Genomic DNA, 19,272 nt, shown 5'->3' with positions numbered 1-19,272 from the left:
AGAGTTGCCTGGATGGTAGGAGACCTTTTTTGCTACTGCTTCTGTCTGCTTTACTCTTCTCTTTGCAAAGTTCTGCTTCTCTAGGTACTTGGCAGAGAATGTCCACTTTATAGTTTCCAAGTTTATCTCCCCTCATTCATAGGCAGAAGTTAAATGACTCCATTTGGATCCTGAGTCTAACTTCCTTGGAGAAGGAACCTGATTGGCTCAGTTAGGTCATATGTCCATCCCTGGTCCAGTTAAGTGTGTAAGGCGACTGGAGTCAGGTAGCTTCTACCTCACGGCTAACAGTCCAGTCCTTTGGAGGGAAGGAGAGGAGAGAGTTGTGGGGTATATCATAGTGCATAAGATTGACAAGGTCCTTGACATTGTAGAGCTTACATTCTTGCAGTAAAGAAAGAGAGTACACAAATAATTGTGGGGTAGTGTGGGTCGTATGAGACTCAGACCTACCCTGAGTAGGAGATCCTGGAAGGCTTCTCCAAGGAAGGGTGGATAGGGTTGACCAAAGGGGGCAGGTGAGTGGATCCTGGGAAGCAACAGGGTGGTGGGTGAGGAATCCATGTTCTAGACAGAGATGGCAGAGGAAAGAAAAAGCCCAGTGGCAAGAAAAAAATCTGACCACATTGGCAGTGTGGAAGAGACTGGAAGAAACAAATGTTTAGTTATAAGAATAACGTGGGGGGCGCCTGGGTGGCTCAGTCGTTAAGTGTCTGCCTTCGGCTCAGGTCATGGTCCCAGGGTCCTGGGATCGAGGCCCACATCGGGCTCCCTGCTTCGCGGGAAGCCTGCTTCTCCCTCCCCCACTCCCCCTGCTTGTGTTCCCTCTCTCGCTGTGTCTCTCTCTGTCAAATAAATAAATAAAATCTTTAAAAAAAAAAAGAATAGCTTGGGTATGTGCCATTCTCTTTGGCTCAGACTGGAAGTTCTTTGAAGGCAGGGACCAACTGTTCTCCTGCCTTTGGAACCCATTGATGTGGACAGAATTCTACATGGCGGGACACATTCCATTTCATGGGGTAGTTTCTTAGTGCAGTTTTCTTCCCAGCTTATAACTGTTCAGCTTTGAAATCTTGCTGTGTGTCTTGAAGTGTATCCTGTGACCCCTCACTGGGAAGATGGATTGCACATCCTCACAGAGTATGCTTCTTCCCCTCCAGGCTGGCCAAGGGAATAAAAGGGAAATGATGATCATTCTTAGAAGGATCAATAATTGCCAATTTTTCTTTCCTATATAGGTAATGCTTACATAGCATCCCTGCCCCCCCCAGCCCCCTGGCCCCCCGGCCCCCCGGCCCCCAGCCCCTGAACAGATGTTTTATGGGACACTGTTGGCTATGCTTTTGTTTGGAAAAATTTGAAACATTATTGAAAGAGGGGAAGGGTAGGGGGAAAAAAGCCCGTAATTGATTCTAATATATATTTAATTTGGCAGAACTTGAGAGAGACTTGCTGGGATAAGGCGGGACATTTCTTTGATCTCCCAGACTTCTTATCGTGGAAGGCAACAGGTGTCTCAGCACGGTATGTTAATTACAAGTTGGATTTTATTTGTGCTCATCCATTCTCGGGTGTCTGTATATATATTGCTTTCTTAACTCGCTTTGACTGGATATACTGTTTGTACATCTGCATGCGATTTTGCATACTTGAAACATCTTGAATCCATCTTCCACCTCCACTGCACATGCCCAAACACCATTGTTCCTATGAGGCCTGGAATGTTGGTATCCAAGGTGAAGACCATGCATTAAAATTGGACACATTTGAAGGAGACATGAACAGTCCATCATGAAGTGTGACTGTTTTTCCAAAGGCACTTTTTACATGATGAATAAAAGAAAAAAAATTTTTTTTTTTGGCCCCTAAATTGAAGGCAAGAGATATGTTTTTCGAGGAAGCTGATTTTAACTGGATGAGTGGGTTGCTTTTTATATTAATGTACCTGAATCATTGCAGAGTGTAGAGGTCTATATGTTGAAGTCACAATATTTTTCAATAAATTATGAATGCTATAAATAAGTATGTGCTACATGGCAGAGGCAATTTAAAAAATACTTGGTGTGAAGTAGCAGCTGCTATAATTAACAGAGTGGCTTTGTGTGTGTAATAGAGACAGGTTGAACATGAAATCTCAACATCTGCAAGTCTGTTGTCATCCTGACCTCAGGTTTCAGGGGATACACAAGAGAGGCAGCAGGACAGGGGGAGGGGTTTTCTCATCTTGAAAATGATTTAGATAATCTGTATTGAACAAATCTGTGAGGAAGACAATCATTTCCCAGAGGACAGATAAACCTGTATAAATACATATATTTAGGTGTTGATCTTAAAGTCAGCTCCTTCAGGGAGAGCTAAATCCTCCCCATTTTCCTTTTTATTTAAAGTCGAGGGAAGCTTGGAATAGGAGTACCATTTTCCCTGTGCTCTTCCTGTCTATCTCATTTTGTATGATTTGGACCTTTTCTTGGTAACAGTTGATAAGAGTTCAGTGTGAGGGGCTTCCAGAAAGGAGATAGTAGAGGGTGTGTTTCACAAGCACGCCATTCTTCATGTGAATTATGCTCCCCTACTGCCAGGGAAATGATCATTAGCCACAGGTCTCAGGGAGTGGGGATCCACATGTGTATAAAAATGGCCTCAGCACACCTCAGGTACTTACCCCTGTCTGGGGGAGCAGGCTCTGGGGGAGTGGTCTGAACTTGACTCCAGAAGGTACAATTAGTCACTGTTGTACTGCTATCACCAATGGGGATGTCAGTGTGTGGGTGAAGATCTCATCTAGAGCATTCTTCTTTTGATGTGACATTAATTGTCTGAAGTTATTTCTAGAAGGACCTTTCTTTCTACCTTCGTGCAATAGTGAAAGAACTATTTCCAGCATTTTAGCCAAAGGGACCTATTAGTCAAAGCAGTGCTAATAGTGTGGGTGTTGGTAATACCCCATTGGCCCACAAAATTTAAGGGCTCAAAAATAGAACTGCAGGGCGCTTGGGTGGCTCAGTCGGTTAAGTGTCTGCCTTGGGCTCAGGTCATGATCCCAGGGTCCTGGGATCAAGCCCCATGTCGGGCTCCCTCCTCAGCAGGGAGTCTGCTTGTCCTTCTCCCTCTGTGCACTCTCTCTCAAGTAAATAAATCCTTAAAAAAAAAAAAAAAATAGAACTGCAGATAGAGGAGGATCTTGCTTTCCTTCTCTTTTTCCTTGAGTGTTATTCAACCCAGGGAGTTGACTTCTTCCCTGGTTCTTCCTGATGGCACTGGATAGTCTACACCTCATTTCCTGGTGTCTGATGCCATATTAAGACAGCAAGGAATGGGCTTTTGAAGCTAGCTCTGGCTCAGATTTCAGTGTGGTGGCATGCATACCTACTGTGGAGTCACAGTGTGATTTGTAGTTCTCCATTCTGCCAGACGTGAGATGTGTGACCTTGGGCATGTCCTTTCCTTCTTTGAACCTATCTTTAAAATGGGGGTCATGATACCTACCTTGAAAGCTTTTTGGGAGAGTCCTATTAAAGCAGTTTTTCCAAACTAGCCTGATGATAGGAATCAGCTGACTCATTTATTCACAAGATCCCCAGGGCCTCCAGTTTTTAGCCTACTGAATCAGAATCTCCATGGGATACCTGGGAATTTATAGGTTAAACAAGTACCCCAGGTGGTTATATATGATCTGGTAATTTTGGGCAACACTGCTTAACAGAATATACAGGAAACTGATATGACTCTAAAGTACTTCACACCTGTGAGGGATTGGAAGTATTTTAAAACTGAATGAGCCCAGTAAATTTGAGAACAGGAGCTTCTTTTTTGGCCCATCAGAATGTGCCTGGGGGCTTCCATCCCCACCACAACAATCTGAAACCCTCAGGAAGCAGGAAGTTTAATGTTCAGAAATGATTTATTGGCTCTCCAGTCTCCCCTGTCATTTTTTTTTTTTTCTTATTGGCTGTGACACTCATGACTCATTCTATTTTCATTAGTACAAATCTGCAATCCCCCCTTTCCCTGCCTGTTGCCCCGGGCTCATGAGCACCTTCGGAGGCCTTCTCTACAGCTTTTCTCTCCTTGAGCAGAGCCTGTGGACCTTGGGCACCAGGCAGAGTTTCTCTTGTGAGGTGGTTGCCCTCTCCCTGGCATCCCTGGCTCTTACACCTGTCTTTCTCTCCTGTTGGTTCCTCAGTCTCTCAAGTCCTTCTCCCTTCTCTATTTCACCCTGCACAATTAGGACAAAACAAGTGAGCCCTCTGAGCTTTCTCGAGTATAGAATTGGAACAATGACAGCACCCAATCTGGGGCGTTATTGTGTGGGCTGACTGAGGTAACAGAAGAACTTCCAACACACTGATGAGAAATTTTTTGAAGGAATTGGCTATTTTATTTAGTTCCCTTTCTCTATCGATTTTGGCAGGGAGTCTTTGCATTAAGTTTCTGGCATAGTGGAAAGAGGGAAATCCTTGTAGTCAGACTGACCTGGGTTCAGTGTCTCTGTCGTGTACTGTCTGCAAGAACCTGGAGTGAACTAGTTCCCCCACTGAGCCTCAGGTCCTTATCTGGATGTGTCCTCTTAGGGCCATTGAGGGAGTTAGAGGTACTGTGCACACAGTATTGCAACAGTGCATCATTCTTTTAATGAAAAAATCCCCATTGTCTGTCCCCTTTTCTAGAGTAAGGGTGATGAGGGTCTGAGTTTGAATGTGCCTATACCAAAAAACTTTGGGCAGTGAAACATGAACTTGGCATCGTTTGGGCCAAGGAGAGGTTCAGATTTGGTCTTTTTTTGGCTCTTACTATGATTGTTTTGGGAGGCTTTGGAGAAATGAGTGCCAGAAAAACTAGAGGGTGTTTTTTCTTTCTTTCTTTTTTTTTGCTTTTTATTATTCTAGTGGAGTCAAGGCTAATAAGTGATCAGATTTCACCTTGTCTTAAAGATTTCAGACTTGTTTTTGGCAGTGACATTGTGTAAGAAGTCCTCCTTCTCCTCTTCCCCTATTTGGCTTTGTCCTCCCCTTTTTGTCCACCCACCTTTAGTTATTGTTCTCATTCCCCTAAATATGGTAGCTACCCTTGTTTATCTGGGTCACCGAGAAAGTCACCACCTGGCCTATAATTAATTTGTAATTCAGCACCATTCTTTTCATTATATGAATGAAAATAATGATTGCTATTTTTGTTATTAATAATGCGATTGTTATCATTTTCAGGCGCCTTCTCTCTATCTGTGCTAGGCATATTAGCAAATATGAACCCCATTAGTCCTCATGACCATTGGTTAAAGCAGGTGGTGTTATCACCATTTTGCAGTTCAGAAACTGAAGCTGGATGCTTTAGTAATTTGCCCCGTTCTAACCCTTGAGTGGGTCACTACTCAGAATTTTGGTTACATGACAAATGGGAAGTCAGAACTTTGAACAATGCAATTTGGTATTATCAGACAAAAACATACTCGTATATATAAATCCTCCCTCTAAAGAGATTTGAGATGACTGATAATAGGATAAGATAAAAGGTGATAAAATATGTCTGAAAAATCACAAAGGAGTGAAAATATTACTAGAACAACTAAGATGAAGCTACGAACTTTGTAAAAGCTCTAAGATTTTCATAATTACTAATAGATTTGTTTCCAAGCTTCCTAGTGGCCAAAGCAAAGATTAGAGCATTATCAAGATTAACTGAGTAAACAGATAAGAACCTTACTGATGTTCAGGAGAAGTAGAACTCTTTCTAATACTGGAGAATGAGAGCAATTTCTCCTAGTTATCAAAGGTTGGCAGTATTCTATAAATTATTTAAAAGTGTGACTTAATAAATTTCATTATAATTTCAAATACACTTTTTATTTTAAAACAGTTTTAGATTTATAGAAAAGTTGTAAAGACAGTATAGGAGGATTCCTAAATATTTGACACCCAGTTTCCTGTATTATTAATATCTTACATTAGTATGGTACCTCTGTCACAATTGATGGACCAATATTGAGACATTATTATTAACTAAATTCCATACTTTATTTATACAGCTTTAGTTTTTACCTAATGGCCAGGTTCCTATCCAGGATACCATAAATGTATATGGTTTAGTCATATCTCCTTAGGTTTTTCTTGGCTGTGACAGTTTCTCAACTTTGTTCTTGATGACCTTGACAGTTTTGAAGAGGACTAGTCATGTATATTATAGTATGGCCCCCTAATGGAATTTGTCTGATGCTTGTCTCGTCATGAGACTTGGGTAGTATGGTTTTGGTAGACCACAGTACCATTCTCATCATACCACATCAAGGGTACTTGATATCAGTGTGACTTCATGTTGATGTTGACTTTGATCACCTGGCTAAGGTATTGTTTGTTAGATTTTTCCACCCTTAAGTTACTCTTCTCCTCCTTTTAGATGGTACTTTTTGGAAGGAAGTCTCCATGCACAGTAGGCATGTAGGGAGTTATGCTTCATCTCCTTGATGGTGGAGTATCTACATTTATTATTTTGAATTATTCTGTATGGGAGATTTGTCTGTTTTCAATTCACTTATTTTCACTTCTTTGGACTAAAAGAAATTGACGGCCAGGCTCTTTGAGTGTAAGAGACACATTGGTAAGTTTGCTTTAGAACTTACTTACATGTTAGGCACTTGCAGTAATGAGCACTGGGTGTTGTATGCAAGTGATGAGTCACTAAATTCTACCTCTGAAACTAATAATACACTGTATGTTAATTAAATTGAATTTAAATAGAAAAAAAGAAGTTACATGTTAAAATTTCCGAGACTTTTCTATGGCCCATGAGACAAGGGGGCTGATTTATAAAATCTCAGGTTGATTTTCCTCTTAGATTTCTTTATAGGCTATGTTTGTTTATTTCCCTTCCCTTTCCTCTCCACTACAATGTACAATTCTGTGTAAGTTGTCAGTATTCTGTCTTCTACTTAAAGAGATGAATTTTATGGTTTTAAGAAACTGTAATCCCTTTTAAAATAGCAAGTATTTTCCTGATTTGCATGGTTCTCTATGTTTTGAGTTTATAGGAGATATTATTGTACTGTTATTTTTTCATGGTTATTTGCTAATCTGTCAGGAGAAGATTCTGGTCAGGTTATTGATCCAGATCTGTAGTAATTTTCCAGATATAATCTCCAGTATCTCAAAAATAGTATCATATTTAGACTTTTATTCTACTGTGTTTCTGTTTTGTAAAAAATTATAAATCTACTTGTATAATTTATTTTTTACTTCATATAGTAGTCTATCTTCCATATCATAAAATATTATCTCAAAACATGTTCTGGATACCTGTATAATATGCTACCCTATATCAGTATAATGTCTGTGTCAATTTTTCCAAGTTTTTAGGATTAAAATGGTATCTTATTTTATTTTATTTATTTTATTTTATTTTATTTATTTTTTAAGATTTTATTAGAGAGAGCGCATGCACAAGAGAGAGAAAGAGAGAGTGAGAGAGAGCGCACACATGAGAAGGGGGGAGGGGCAAAGGGAGAGGGAGAAGCAGACTCCCCGCTGAGCAGGGAGCCCAACACTGGGCTCAATCCCAGAACCCTGGGATCATGACCTGAGCTGAAGGCAGGCGCTTAACTGACTGAGCCACTAAGGCGCCCCCAAATGGTATATTATTTTAACTTTCACTTTTTGGCTATTAAATGCAGTTAATTTTTCATATATTTAGCAACCACTGGTTTTATTAATTTATGTCAATGTCAATTATTATGTCCATTACTATTATAAATGTCAATTACTAATATTTATATTGGATTTTGGTGTTTTCTTAGATATTGGTGAGAACTCTATGTGATCTATCAAAAGGATTGAATTATTGTTTTGGTATTTTCCCCAGGTGTTATTTTTGAAAAAATTTTAAACCTACAGGAAAGTTTAGAGAATGGCATATTGAACACCATATCTTTACCTACCTTCCTCAACATTTTGTTCCATTTGTATCTCAAGTGCTCTGTGTTTATTTTGCTGAACCATTTGTAAATGAATTGCAGACATCACCTACTTCCTCCTAAATTCTGCAACATGATCGCCTAAGACTACTGACAATCTTCTATGTAACCACAGGGTCATCATTACACTTAGAACAATTAACATTGATCTTTATTATTTGAATTCCTAACAGGTGCCCCTCTTGTTAAGGGTTCAAAGTGTCACTCACTCTTGATTGCCACTGGGCTTCTGACTGATAGAGACTACATAAAAAGCATATTAGCTAAATGAAGAACTGAAACCTACCTCATTATTTCAGAAAATGACACTTTAACCTCTAATGTGTAGAGCTTCTGGTATATTGGATAGATAATGCAGCTCATAAGTGAGACTAAACCACCATCTATATGTTCAGGTGAATGTGTACATATATGGGGGAAGGCAGACCAGATATGTCAACCAGTTCTCTAGTTAAGTAACTGAGTCAGCAACATGAATGTAGACCCTGCTCAGGTGTGCTTACCTGAAGCCAAAGCCTGCTGGTTGCACTTGGGCATAGAAAGGGAAGGAGTATGGTTTTTTTTCCTTTCTTTTTTTTTAAGGTTTTTATTTATTTGAGAGAGGGAGCACAAGCAGGGAGGAGGGGCAGAGAGAGAGGGAGAAGCAGGCTCCCCTGCTGAGTAGGGAGCCCGATGTGGTTTCATGACCTGAGCTGAAGGCAGACGCTTAACTGACTGAGCCACCCAGGCGCCCCGGAAGGAGTGCGTTTGATGTTGTTCAAGGCATGGCTTGTCTTTAACACAGTCAGCCTTAAAACGTGGCTTAATATATTCCAGCCTCTCAGCCATCAGATGAGCCCTTACCCCTTTGGAGAAAATTAAGTAAGGGCATGGGGTGCAGAGTCCGTCGTGCCTCCCTGGTATAGTGCTGAGTGAATAGAGCAGGCTGTGGCCGCCTCGTCCTCCCTGAGGGCTGAGACAGCAGCATGGCCGGAAGAAAGGAGAAACTTCCCACTCTAGGCCTGTGGTGACCTGCCTGCCATCCATGTCCCTTACTTAGTACTTTACTTCCTGATTGCCTTTTGTAGTTGCGTATCTAAGATAAGACTTGATTAAAAAAGAGTTTTGTTGAGATATAATTCACATCCTATGTAAGTCACCCATTTAAAATATACAGTTCAATGCTTTTGATAGATGGCATTATTAATTTTTATTTTAAATTGTAAAAGTAAGTATAGCATAAAACTTATCATTTTAACCATTTTTAAGAGTATACAGTTCAGTGGCAATAATTACATTCCTGCTGTTGGACAACCATTACCACTGTTCGTTTTCAAAATTTACTCTTCTCCCCAAACAAAAAACTGTAGCCTTTAAGCAGTAGCTCCCCATTCCTCCCTTCTACCAGCCCCTGGTAACCTCTAATCTGCCTTCTATCTCCATGAATTTGTGTACTCTACATACCTCATAGGAGTAGGATCATACAATATTTGTTTTTTTGTGTCTGGCTTATTTTACTTAGCATTATGTTTTCCAGATATATCCATGTTGTAGCCTGTGCCAGAATTTCCTTTTGGTGGCTGAAGGATACTGCATTGTATTCATATACTACATTTTGCTTTTCCATTCATCTCTTGGTGGACCCATGATGGATGATTGGGTTGTTTCTTCCTTTTGGCTATTGTGAATAATGCAGTGAACATTGAGGTATAAGTATCCATTTGAGTCTCTGCTTTCATTTCTTGTGGGTATATACCTAGGGGTAAAATGGCTGGGTCATACGGTTAATCTGCGTTTAGCTTTTTGAGGAATTGCCAGATTTTTCCGTAGTGGCTGTACCATTTTACATTCTCGCCAGAAGTATATGGGGATGCCAGTTTTTCTACCTCTTCACCAATACTTTATTTCCTTTTGTATTTCTTTTTTATTATAGCCATCCTTGTAACTATAGAGTAGATTCTCATTATGACTTAAGGCTTGATTTTTTTAATATTAGAAATCTGAATGAAAGTAAAATTGATTGAATTTAAATCATCCTAGAGATAACATTTTTTTGGCCAGACCTTAGTTGAAACTGGATAAGTATTCTCTAGGAGTGTCATGAAATTAAAGAGTTCTGGGGGGAAAAAAAAAATCACAGTTGTTCTTGACGTGATGAATGCTAAGGCTCTTTGACTTGCATTGTTTTATGGCTCTACTGAAGGATGATTTCCAGAACAATGGTATAAAACAGTGCTTCTAGGTTCTAGGAAGAATGATTCAGTCATCTCACATCGGCTTATTTTTTAGTATATCTCATAGTGCTGAGAAATGGCCTGTAAATATTAGCTTTCCTTTACCCTTATTTTTGGGAAGGAGAAGTGCTTTCACTGTCTACAGAAGAAGTATGATCTTTACATCTTCACTGAGAAATAATAGAAATAATAGAAAATTTAAAAAAAAATTGCTTAAACACTTAAGTGTTCATTCTCTTCTGTAAATAAATGGAGACATATGGAGTCTTGAGCTCCTGTGTCAGCCCCGTGAAGTTATCAAGGACACTAGCTCTTTTGATATTTTTACTTCACCATCCTTAGCCCTGACTTCTATCCTCAAGGTCACCCCATGTTCCAAGTTGGCTGCTGGAGTCTATGTTGTCCAGTCTACATTCTCTGTGGCAGGGAGAAGGAAAACAGGTGCGTAGAGAGGATGTTCCACATACCTGAGTCAGCCTTATTTAAACAACATTCGTAGATCTACATAATACTTCTGTTTGTGTATCCTTGGCCAGCCCTTGGGTTTATGGTCACGCTTAGTTTAATGGCACCCAGACGAAATAGGCTTTTAGCTGGATGCATTGCTACCCGAATGAAATTGGGTTTCTCTTACTACTAAAGCAAAAAAAGAGAATTAGTATTGGGCAGGTAAAAAGATAATCACAAAATTGTCATTCCTCAGGAAATTACATTGATCTATATCTCAGATACCAATGTGTAATCCATCTATGATAGTGATCAGGAGGAAGTTGAGGATGGCTGAAGTCATGGGGGAAGTGGTATATGGTTTGAAGTAACTGTAGCTCACAATTTCTGTCATTCATTCATTCATTCATTCACTCATTCACTTATTCCTTGCATAGATATTAATAGAGCACCCAAGAAGTACCCTCCCTCTAATCTAGCAGTAGGTAGGTACACATTTGTTTAAACTATTCAAATGTATGTGAAGTCTAGAGCCAGATACTCCTTAACCCAAAGCTTTGCTCTGCCATTTATCAGCTGGGTAGATTTGGGCAAGTGGTCTTTGGGCAATTCATTTAATCCCTCTCAGTCCCAGGGTAGGTGTCGAGAGACCGCATAAAGGTAAGTATCCAGAGGCTGAAAGTCCAGGTAGGCAGGAGAGAATGGAATGTTCCGGGTCCATCAGGGGACAGGAGAGAGCTTCTCATCCATGCCTAACAGAAGCACCAGAGTCTGGGCACAGATCCTCTGCGACTGGGCCTTCTACTATTGCCCTACACTAATGCTTGAATGTGGGATCACTGACTGTCCCTCTTTATCTGCCACGTTGAAACTCTGCAGAAGGATGAGTTTCTTTCTTCACTTTTCATCAGTAAAGTAAATCTGGACAGAAAAGGTTAAGAATCCCCACCTTTGTCCTTTGGAACAAAGGAGGTAAAAATGTGTGACCTCGGGTGGTTATGTTATGCACCCTTTGTTAAGAACTACTAGTCTGAATTTGTTCGGTGTCTATGCACTTTTTTTTCAGCCCTCTGCTGCATACATCTAGACAAGAATTTTCTATGCCTGAAAGATGATAGCCGATATGACTGTGATTTTCCAGCCGAGCAGCAATATAGCGTTTCCTTTACCTACCACTTTGCTCTAAGACCTTGCATCACTTTTAGAATATAATCCCATGTGCTCTTTCAGTATGGTAAAGTAGAACGACCTCTGAATACGATTCCGCATTTATAAATAGTATGATGGTGTATTCTCTGCTGGAAATGGTTTGAAACTGTGACAGTGTTAAACAGAGATCTCATTTTCCAGGTGACATGACTGAACCCAGAGATGGAGTAGTGGTTAGATTTTGAAGGGACCTCCCCATACCACACATTGCTTCAGGGTTACTTCTGTGCCCTGAGAAGGCATCCCTCAGACGGACAGGGCATCATGGTCCTTGTGGCTTCTGATATTTGTTTCCCATTCAGTGTGGCTGCCTCTGTTGGACAACTCTTTTGTGAACTTTGCCATTGGGCCTTTGGAATATGTTGTACCTCTGTGATTCTGGGGGCCTAGTTTCAGTCGCTGATGAAAGGTATAACATACAGTCCTGGGGCCCATGCTACTGGAAAGGCTTGCTGGTGCCCAGGACCTACATCATGAGATGCATAAGGGGGCATGGTTTGAAACTGGGAAGATGGGTATCTGGCGCAGCTAGGTCACCTTGGGCCTCCTGTCTCTCAGTTCCTTTGTCTGTGAAACTTGGTGGTTGGATTAGGTGATCCCTTCAGCCCTCCCAGGACTAAAGTTCTCAGTCCATGAGATGTATTGGTATTGGCCAAAGTCTCTCTTTGGATTCTTTCTTAAAACTCATTCCTTTGTAAAAAGTTATTGTTAAACTCTACAATTCAACCATTTGGGCCGGAATTTGGTATCAGAATGCTGTATCCTTTTCTTCTTTTTTCTCTTCTTCACTTCTATTTAGTTTATTTTTAATATATACCTTACTTTTTTCTTGTTTTCTTCATTTTCCTTTCTTCCTCTCTCTAAATTATTGTCAAGGGCCTTTGAAGAGAATTCTTAAATGTTATTAAGAAATTGCAGTCAGGGAGTCCTTTGTTCCCAAGCCATTTAGAAGATTGTTTTTCCTTTTGTTAAATACAAAAAATTGTCAACCTGTGTCATTAAAATGTGCCAAAAACCGCATTCACCAATAAAAAGTGTCAGCTCTCATTATTGCCCAGATATTGTTCTTTTCAAAAGCTGAGCACTCTCCCCAGGCTTTCTAAACAATCTTCGGCTCATTCATCTTCCTGGTTTCGTTACATTTTGAACTTCTCTGGGTCTATATAGGGTGGCAGCCTGTCTTTTAAAAATTAATGGGTTCCAAATGCCATTCAAACCTATTTCCGCCTCAACCTCCCGCTCCTCTCTCCAGCCCTGCCTGTTAGGAGTCTTATATTCTGTATAAATATTGAGCTGGAGATAGTTTCTAAAGAGGTGTTTGGACTTTTAATTAACACTGACAGCCTGTCTGCTTGGGATTTTGCTCTGCTGTCTCCATGGAAAAGTCAGGCAGGTCAGTATGGAGAGGGGAGGGAGGCTCCACAGTGGATATGTTCCTGGCGGCTGGCCTCAGAGACACTGAACTCTGAGCCAACCATGAAGTCATTTTGAATTTAAGGAGTCTTGCTAATCCAAGGCAATGTGTCTTAATTTGACAAAGTAAAGGCTGCCCGATAAGCAACCCTAACTACAAGTACTGTGAAACTGGGGTGTTTGTAAGTTTAGATTGTGCTAGAGAAATGTGGTGATGTGGAAGAATGGGCTCATTTTGTTCTGTTTACTCCTTTTCCCACCCCATCCCCCTCTCCTCTCCTCTCCTCTCTCTCTCTCCCTCTCTCACTCACTCACTTTGGCCCAATTCAGCCCTGCAGTCTGGCCTCTGCAGTGGCTTGATGTGAAATTTGAGAAACATATGTAGTTTTCTATTTCAGGAAAATGATCTCAGGGATTGAATGTGTTTTTTTGTTGGCTGTTAAGCTCTGATCTTGCCCAGTGTGGTTTTTTGATGATGGGAAAGAGGCTTCGAAGTGCTTTTTATCAGAATTTCGTGTAATAAACCTTAAGGCTTGGTTTCTTTAGTTCCGCCCCTCCCCCTTCCCCAGCCCACGACTCAATGTCATCTCTTCTGGCAGAAGTGGGAAGAAGTGCACATTGTTCGTATTACAATCAATTCATTGCTGCTGGCACACATACACAAAAATGGCCACTGTGTCTGTCTTTCACAAAAGCTATTTTAAATGTAGTTCGGTGGAGGACCAGGGGTCTGCATACTGTTGCTCATAAAGGAACAGAGATTCATGGGGGAGAAGTCTGCTTTTGTTTGGCCTTGGAAGGGCCAGTATTCTTCTTTGTTCTAGAGGTGAGTGCCAACAATGGGCCTAGTGCCCTGTAAACCAAACTTCATCAACCCAGCCATGCAGAGGATGCACAGGCCAGCATCGCTGGGGCCTGTCGGGAGAAGGGCCCAGTGGATTCAGGCGAGTGGGCTGGGGTGAGGCTGCCGGGGGCCCTGGCTGAGAGGTGGGAGGTGAACTCAGTATTTTCCGTTAGGTCTGACCTGCCCCATGGCCGAAGTGTGACTCCAGCCCTTGCAGGCATCTCCTTCATGGTGGAGAAAGGCTCCATGACCGTGGTTGCCACCAACCATGAACTTCCTGAAGACAGTAGCGTGTGTGTTTTCATCTTCGTATCCGCAGAGCGCTTGCCGAATTAACGAGAGAATAATGTGCTTCGATGGAGGTCTCCACAGGATAAGCTGGGGATGCAGAGAGGGGATCAACCTACTCACCCTCAGACTTGGGATGGGGTAAGGAGGATGAGGCAGAAGAAAGCACAGGGAAGGCATATCCAGAGGGAAGGGGGCTGACATTCCTGGCAGTATTATGCTATTTGATCCTTATATCATTTTTACAGATGAGGAAAATAAGACTCAGAGAGGTCAAGCCATACAGTCAAGATCACACAACTACTAAGGAGCAGAGAAAATCTGAAGCTCCCAAGCCATGCCCCTTGTTGTGGCCCATCTTACTAGCAGGGGTGAAGGATGAAAACCCTAGTTCCTCACACTGAACTTGGCTCCAGCTTCTTTTTTGTCTTAGGGGTGAACTGACCGTCTCCTTTGGTTCCCAAAGTCTGGCATTTGTTGCAGTAGGTTGGGAAAGTCTAAGAGACTTTAGGGCAGTGGCAGAGGTGGGCCTCCTGTAAAGTGAATGCAGTGAAGCTTAAACTTGACCCTCACTTCCATGGGCCCTTCTGAGTGCTGGGAGTTGTTGGGAGTTGTAAAATAATCCAAGTGGGGAGAGGTTGCTGTAGGAAGTATTTCTACCTAGGCATTTCTGATCTCAGAAAAAATGGGACTTCAATCCCCAAAGCTCTGGTTATTTGTTTTAATTTTTTTTCCTTTTGTAAATATTTGTCATTACGCCTCATTTTATATTCATAATTTTGTATTCCTTTTCTCAAAGAGCTCCCCCCCACCCCCAATATAAAAGCTTCCAAACCTGGATTTGCCCTGGGTAGTGGTGTGAAGGGAAGGAAGGTGAACTGAAGAGTGGAAGGCTGAGTTCGGATTCTGGGGTAACATGAGAGCCCAGGAACTGATGGTGTGACCTTGAGCAAGTTACTTAGCTTTTCTGCACTGTATTTCCCTCCTTTGTACTTCACGGGCTTGTTATGAGAACAGAAAGAGTATTTTCACAGAACTGAGACATGAACTGCCTTCATCTTCTGGCACTCTTCATCACACACCAGCATTCCTGCCCCATCTGACGTCCTCCCAGATCCCTGGGCCTCTTCATGTCCTCTTGCCTTTGCACATACTGTTCCCTCTCTCTAGAATGTCCCTCATGCGCTCTTTTCTACTTGGTGAGCTGTTGCTGTTGCTCATCCCTTAGGGCCCATCTTCAATATCATGTTTTTTGTGAAACCCATCAGACTCCCTGGGACTTCTCTTTTATACCCTTGACCCTTGATCAGTGCAGGGGTTCCTGGCACTGACTCCCATGCGATTGAAAATCCACGTCTCACTTTTTACTCCTCAACAACTACCAATAGGTTACTGTTGACCGGAACCTTACTGGTAGCATAAACAGTTGACTAACACATATTTTATGGGTTATATGTATTATACACTGCATTCTACAATAAAGTAAGCTAGAGAAAATAAGGTGTTATTAAGAAAGTCACAAGGAAGAGAAAATATATTTACAGTACTGTGCTTGAAAAAAATCCACATGTAAGTGGACCCATGCAGTTCAAACCTGTGTTGGTCTAGGGTCAAGGGTGCTGTAGGTGTTTCTCAGCATGTTTTTCTTCTCTTAGCCTAGGAACCTTTGGGTTAAGAAATGACAGTTTATTCACCTTTGCAGCCCTGGTGCAGAGTGCATGAAACCTTAGGAGCGGAGAAATTTGGGGGCAATGAGTGGAAAGACTTTCTCTGGTCATGCCATTTTACAATCATAATACATTGTTCCAGAAAAGCTGTATGGTGTGATTACAAATAATCATCTTTTTCCATTGGTTTATGCTCCACTTTAAGAAGTGTTCTTGGTGTCTGATTGATCTTCAATTTGAAATGACTTTGTAGCCTTTTCTCTTTGCTTCCCTGCTTTTAACCTCTGATTTAAGCAGATAACACTTGGTAAACAACTACTTAAGTTGCCTTCCTTGCCAGACTGTAACTTTGTGAGTGCGGGACCTTGTGTTTGGTCCACGCTCCATCCTTAAGTCCTAACGATGGGATTGGCACAGGGGAATAGTTCTAGAGGTAGAAAAAGGTATATTAATAAATAGTATTAGTAGTTTAAACTTGTTACAGGGTACTGAGCATGTGCTGGCTCATCGTGAGCCTTCAGATATACTAGCCCTGTTTGTCCCCCCAGTACCCCCGTGTTATATGTACTGTAATTATCATGCATATTTGGTAGCAAAGGAAACTGAGGCTCAAAGGGGCCAAGAAACTTGTCCAAGGTCACAGAGTTAATGAGCGATAGAACTGGGATTTGAACCCAGGCAGTTGTTTGTAGAATCCAGGCTTTTTACTGCCATGGTAAACTGCCCCTGATTAGTACTAATTAGCTCAGTAATGTGTTGTTTTTCTTTTTAACTGATTATTAAGGGAATCTAATGAGACCTCTTTTTCTAGAGTTCATTTGTTAGGTGATTATTCATTTAAACCAGTGGTTCTTCAAAGTGTGGGCCACAGACCAGCATGAACATCACTTGGAGATATAAGTAGAAATGTATATTTTCCAGCCTCACCCCTACCTGCTGGAGTAGAAACTTGGAAAGCGGGACCCAGTAATCTGTGCTCTAACAGATCCTCTGGGAGTTTCTGATGGATGCTAAAATTTGAGAACCAATTCCTAAGACCAAATTATTTCCTACGGAATTTTACTCCTTTTTTTTTTTTTTTTTTTTACTTTTTTTTTCTTTTCTTTCTCCTTTTTGCTTGAGGGTAGAAAATAAAGACATTTTATTTTTTTCCAGGTTTATTGTGATATAATTGACATCTTACGTTGTGTTGATTTGCTACACTTATGTATTACAAAATGATTACCATCTTAGCATTAACAAACACCTCCATCACATCCCATAATTATCCTTTCTTTTTGTGTTGAGCACATTTAACATTCACTCTCTTAGCAGCTTTCAAGTGTGTAATATGGCACCGTTAACTCTAATCACCATACTATACGTTAGGTCCCCACAACTTACAGCTGGAAGTTTGTACACTTTGACCAGGATTTCCGCATTTCCCCAACCCCACAGCTTCTGGCAGCTGCCATTTTACTCTGTTTCCAGGAGTTTGGCTTTCCCACATCCCCCTTATAAGTGATATCATGCACTATTTGTCTTTCTCTGTCAGACTTACTTCACTTACCATAATGCCCTTAAGGTCCATTGATGTTGTTGCAGATGGCAAGCTTTCCTTCTTTCTCATGGCCGAATAATATTTCATTGTATTTATGTACCACGTCATCTTTATTTGTCCATCCATCCACTGATGGACACTTAGATTCTCTTTTGTCCGTATCTTGGCTATTACGAATATGCTGCAGTGAAGATGAGAGTGCAGGTATCTCTTAGAAATCCTGCTTTCATTTCCTTTGGATCTGTACCCAGAAGTGGGAATGTTAGATCATATGGTAGTTTTAATGTTTTGAGGACCCTCCATACTGTTTTCCACAGTGGCTGCACAGGTTTGCATTCCCACCAAGAGTGCACGAGGGGTCCTGCTTGCCAGTACTTATCTCTTTTTGATGGTACTTAACGGCTTTTCTTAAAATGAGTTATACTTTTGGATATCTCACCTCTGTGTACCCCTGATTTATGTGACGTTTATATGGGGGAACCAAGCTCTAACCTTAGTGAAAGTTTCTGCTAAGGTTCTTGAGAGATTTTGAAGTTTTGGGTGGGTCTGTAGCTTGATGATGTTCTGTTTTTGTGCTGATAGATTTCAGGATCTGAGAACTTTAAGAATACAGTACCCCGTTCCTCCAGCCCAGCTCTCTCGGGTTCCTGTCATTGGAGGGTGAGGAAGGAGCCCAGAGATACAGGGATTGCAGAGAAAGGGGAGGTGGCAGAATCAGGAATGGAGGAACTTAAGTTTCATGTCATTACATCTCTCAGAAATATCCTCAGCTGCTATGGACCCTTGGTTTACACATGGTAGAAAAAATAACACTGGACTCTGAATTGGACTTGGAATCCTGATTCAGGGGTGCTTGAGAGGCTCAGTCCATTAAGCAGCTGCCTTTGGCTCGGGTCAACTGAGCCCTGCCTTGGGCTCCCTGCTCAGTGGGGAGCCTGCTTCTCCCTCTCTCCCTCTGCCCCTCCGCCCTCCTCACGCTCTCTTTGTCTCTCTCTCTCAAATAAATAAATAAAATCTTTTTTAAAAAACCCTAAACCTTAAAAAATATTCCTTAAAAAACACTTCAGGGCGTCTGGGTGGCTCAGTTGGTTATGTGTCTGCCTTTGGCCCAGGTCACGATCCCAGGGTCCTGGGATCGAGCCCCACATCGGGCTCCCCGCTCAGCGGGGAGTCTGCTTCTCCCTCTCCCTCTGCCCCTCCCCCCTGCTTGTGCTCTCTGTCTCTGTCTTTCTCCCTCTCTCTCAAATAAATAAATAAAATCTTTAAAAAAAAATAAAAAGGAATCCTGGTTCAGCTTCTTTACATACATGATTTTAGGGAAGTGACCTTGCTGAGCAGCAATTTCTTTATCTGTGACATGGGGATAATATACCTACTTGATGATGGTGATGGTGATGAGGATGATGATGGGAGAATTTATTGAGGCACATGGTGAGCATTTAAGTCCTGCCTATTGTATCTGTGTTGAGGGGAAGCAGGAAGAGCTAGATTTAGTCGCCAGCTTCTTTATCAGATAGTGTTCTGAGAAATGGATTGTAGGTTTTGCAAAACAGCAAGGACTCCAAAGTATTCCAAATGGCTGGTATTCCAAGGAGTGGAGTTCTGGGAGGTCCACTACCAGAGAAAGCCAGGCACCAGGTTGAACGCTTTATGTCTTAAATCTTTCTGTTTTCAAAAAGGTATCTAGAAGT

At 41.5% G+C, this 19,272-nt stretch overlaps 1 protein-coding gene across 15 annotated transcripts in view; it reads left to right on the top strand.

The window, feature by feature from the left end:
- FGGY (FGGY carbohydrate kinase domain containing) overlaps positions 1 to 19,272 on the top strand; it is a 427,695-nt gene that overhangs the window by 60,687 nt on the left and 347,736 nt on the right. For 13 of the 15 annotated variants that reach the window (XR_004302223.1, XM_032427727.1, XM_032427768.1 and 10 more), the window contains one exon: positions 1,436 to 1,524. The exons of the other annotated variants lie outside the window; for them this stretch is intronic. Coding sequence is in view for 12 of the 13 variants with exons in the window: in XM_032427727.1 (XP_032283618.1) it covers positions 1,436 to 1,524 (89 nt within the window). In the remaining variant the exon portion in view is untranslated. The remainder of the gene's footprint in view (positions 1 to 1,435; positions 1,525 to 19,272) is intronic. 15 annotated transcript variants of the gene reach the window in all.

This window comes from Phoca vitulina, unplaced genomic scaffold, assembly GCF_004348235.1.
Source record: "Phoca vitulina isolate PV1807 unplaced genomic scaffold, GSC_HSeal_1.0 scaffold2, whole genome shotgun sequence".
NCBI classification, from domain to species: domain Eukaryota; kingdom Metazoa; phylum Chordata; class Mammalia; order Carnivora; family Phocidae; genus Phoca; species Phoca vitulina.
The sequence above is the reverse complement of the archived record's forward strand: the minus strand, read 5'-3'. Positions and strand labels throughout refer to the sequence as shown.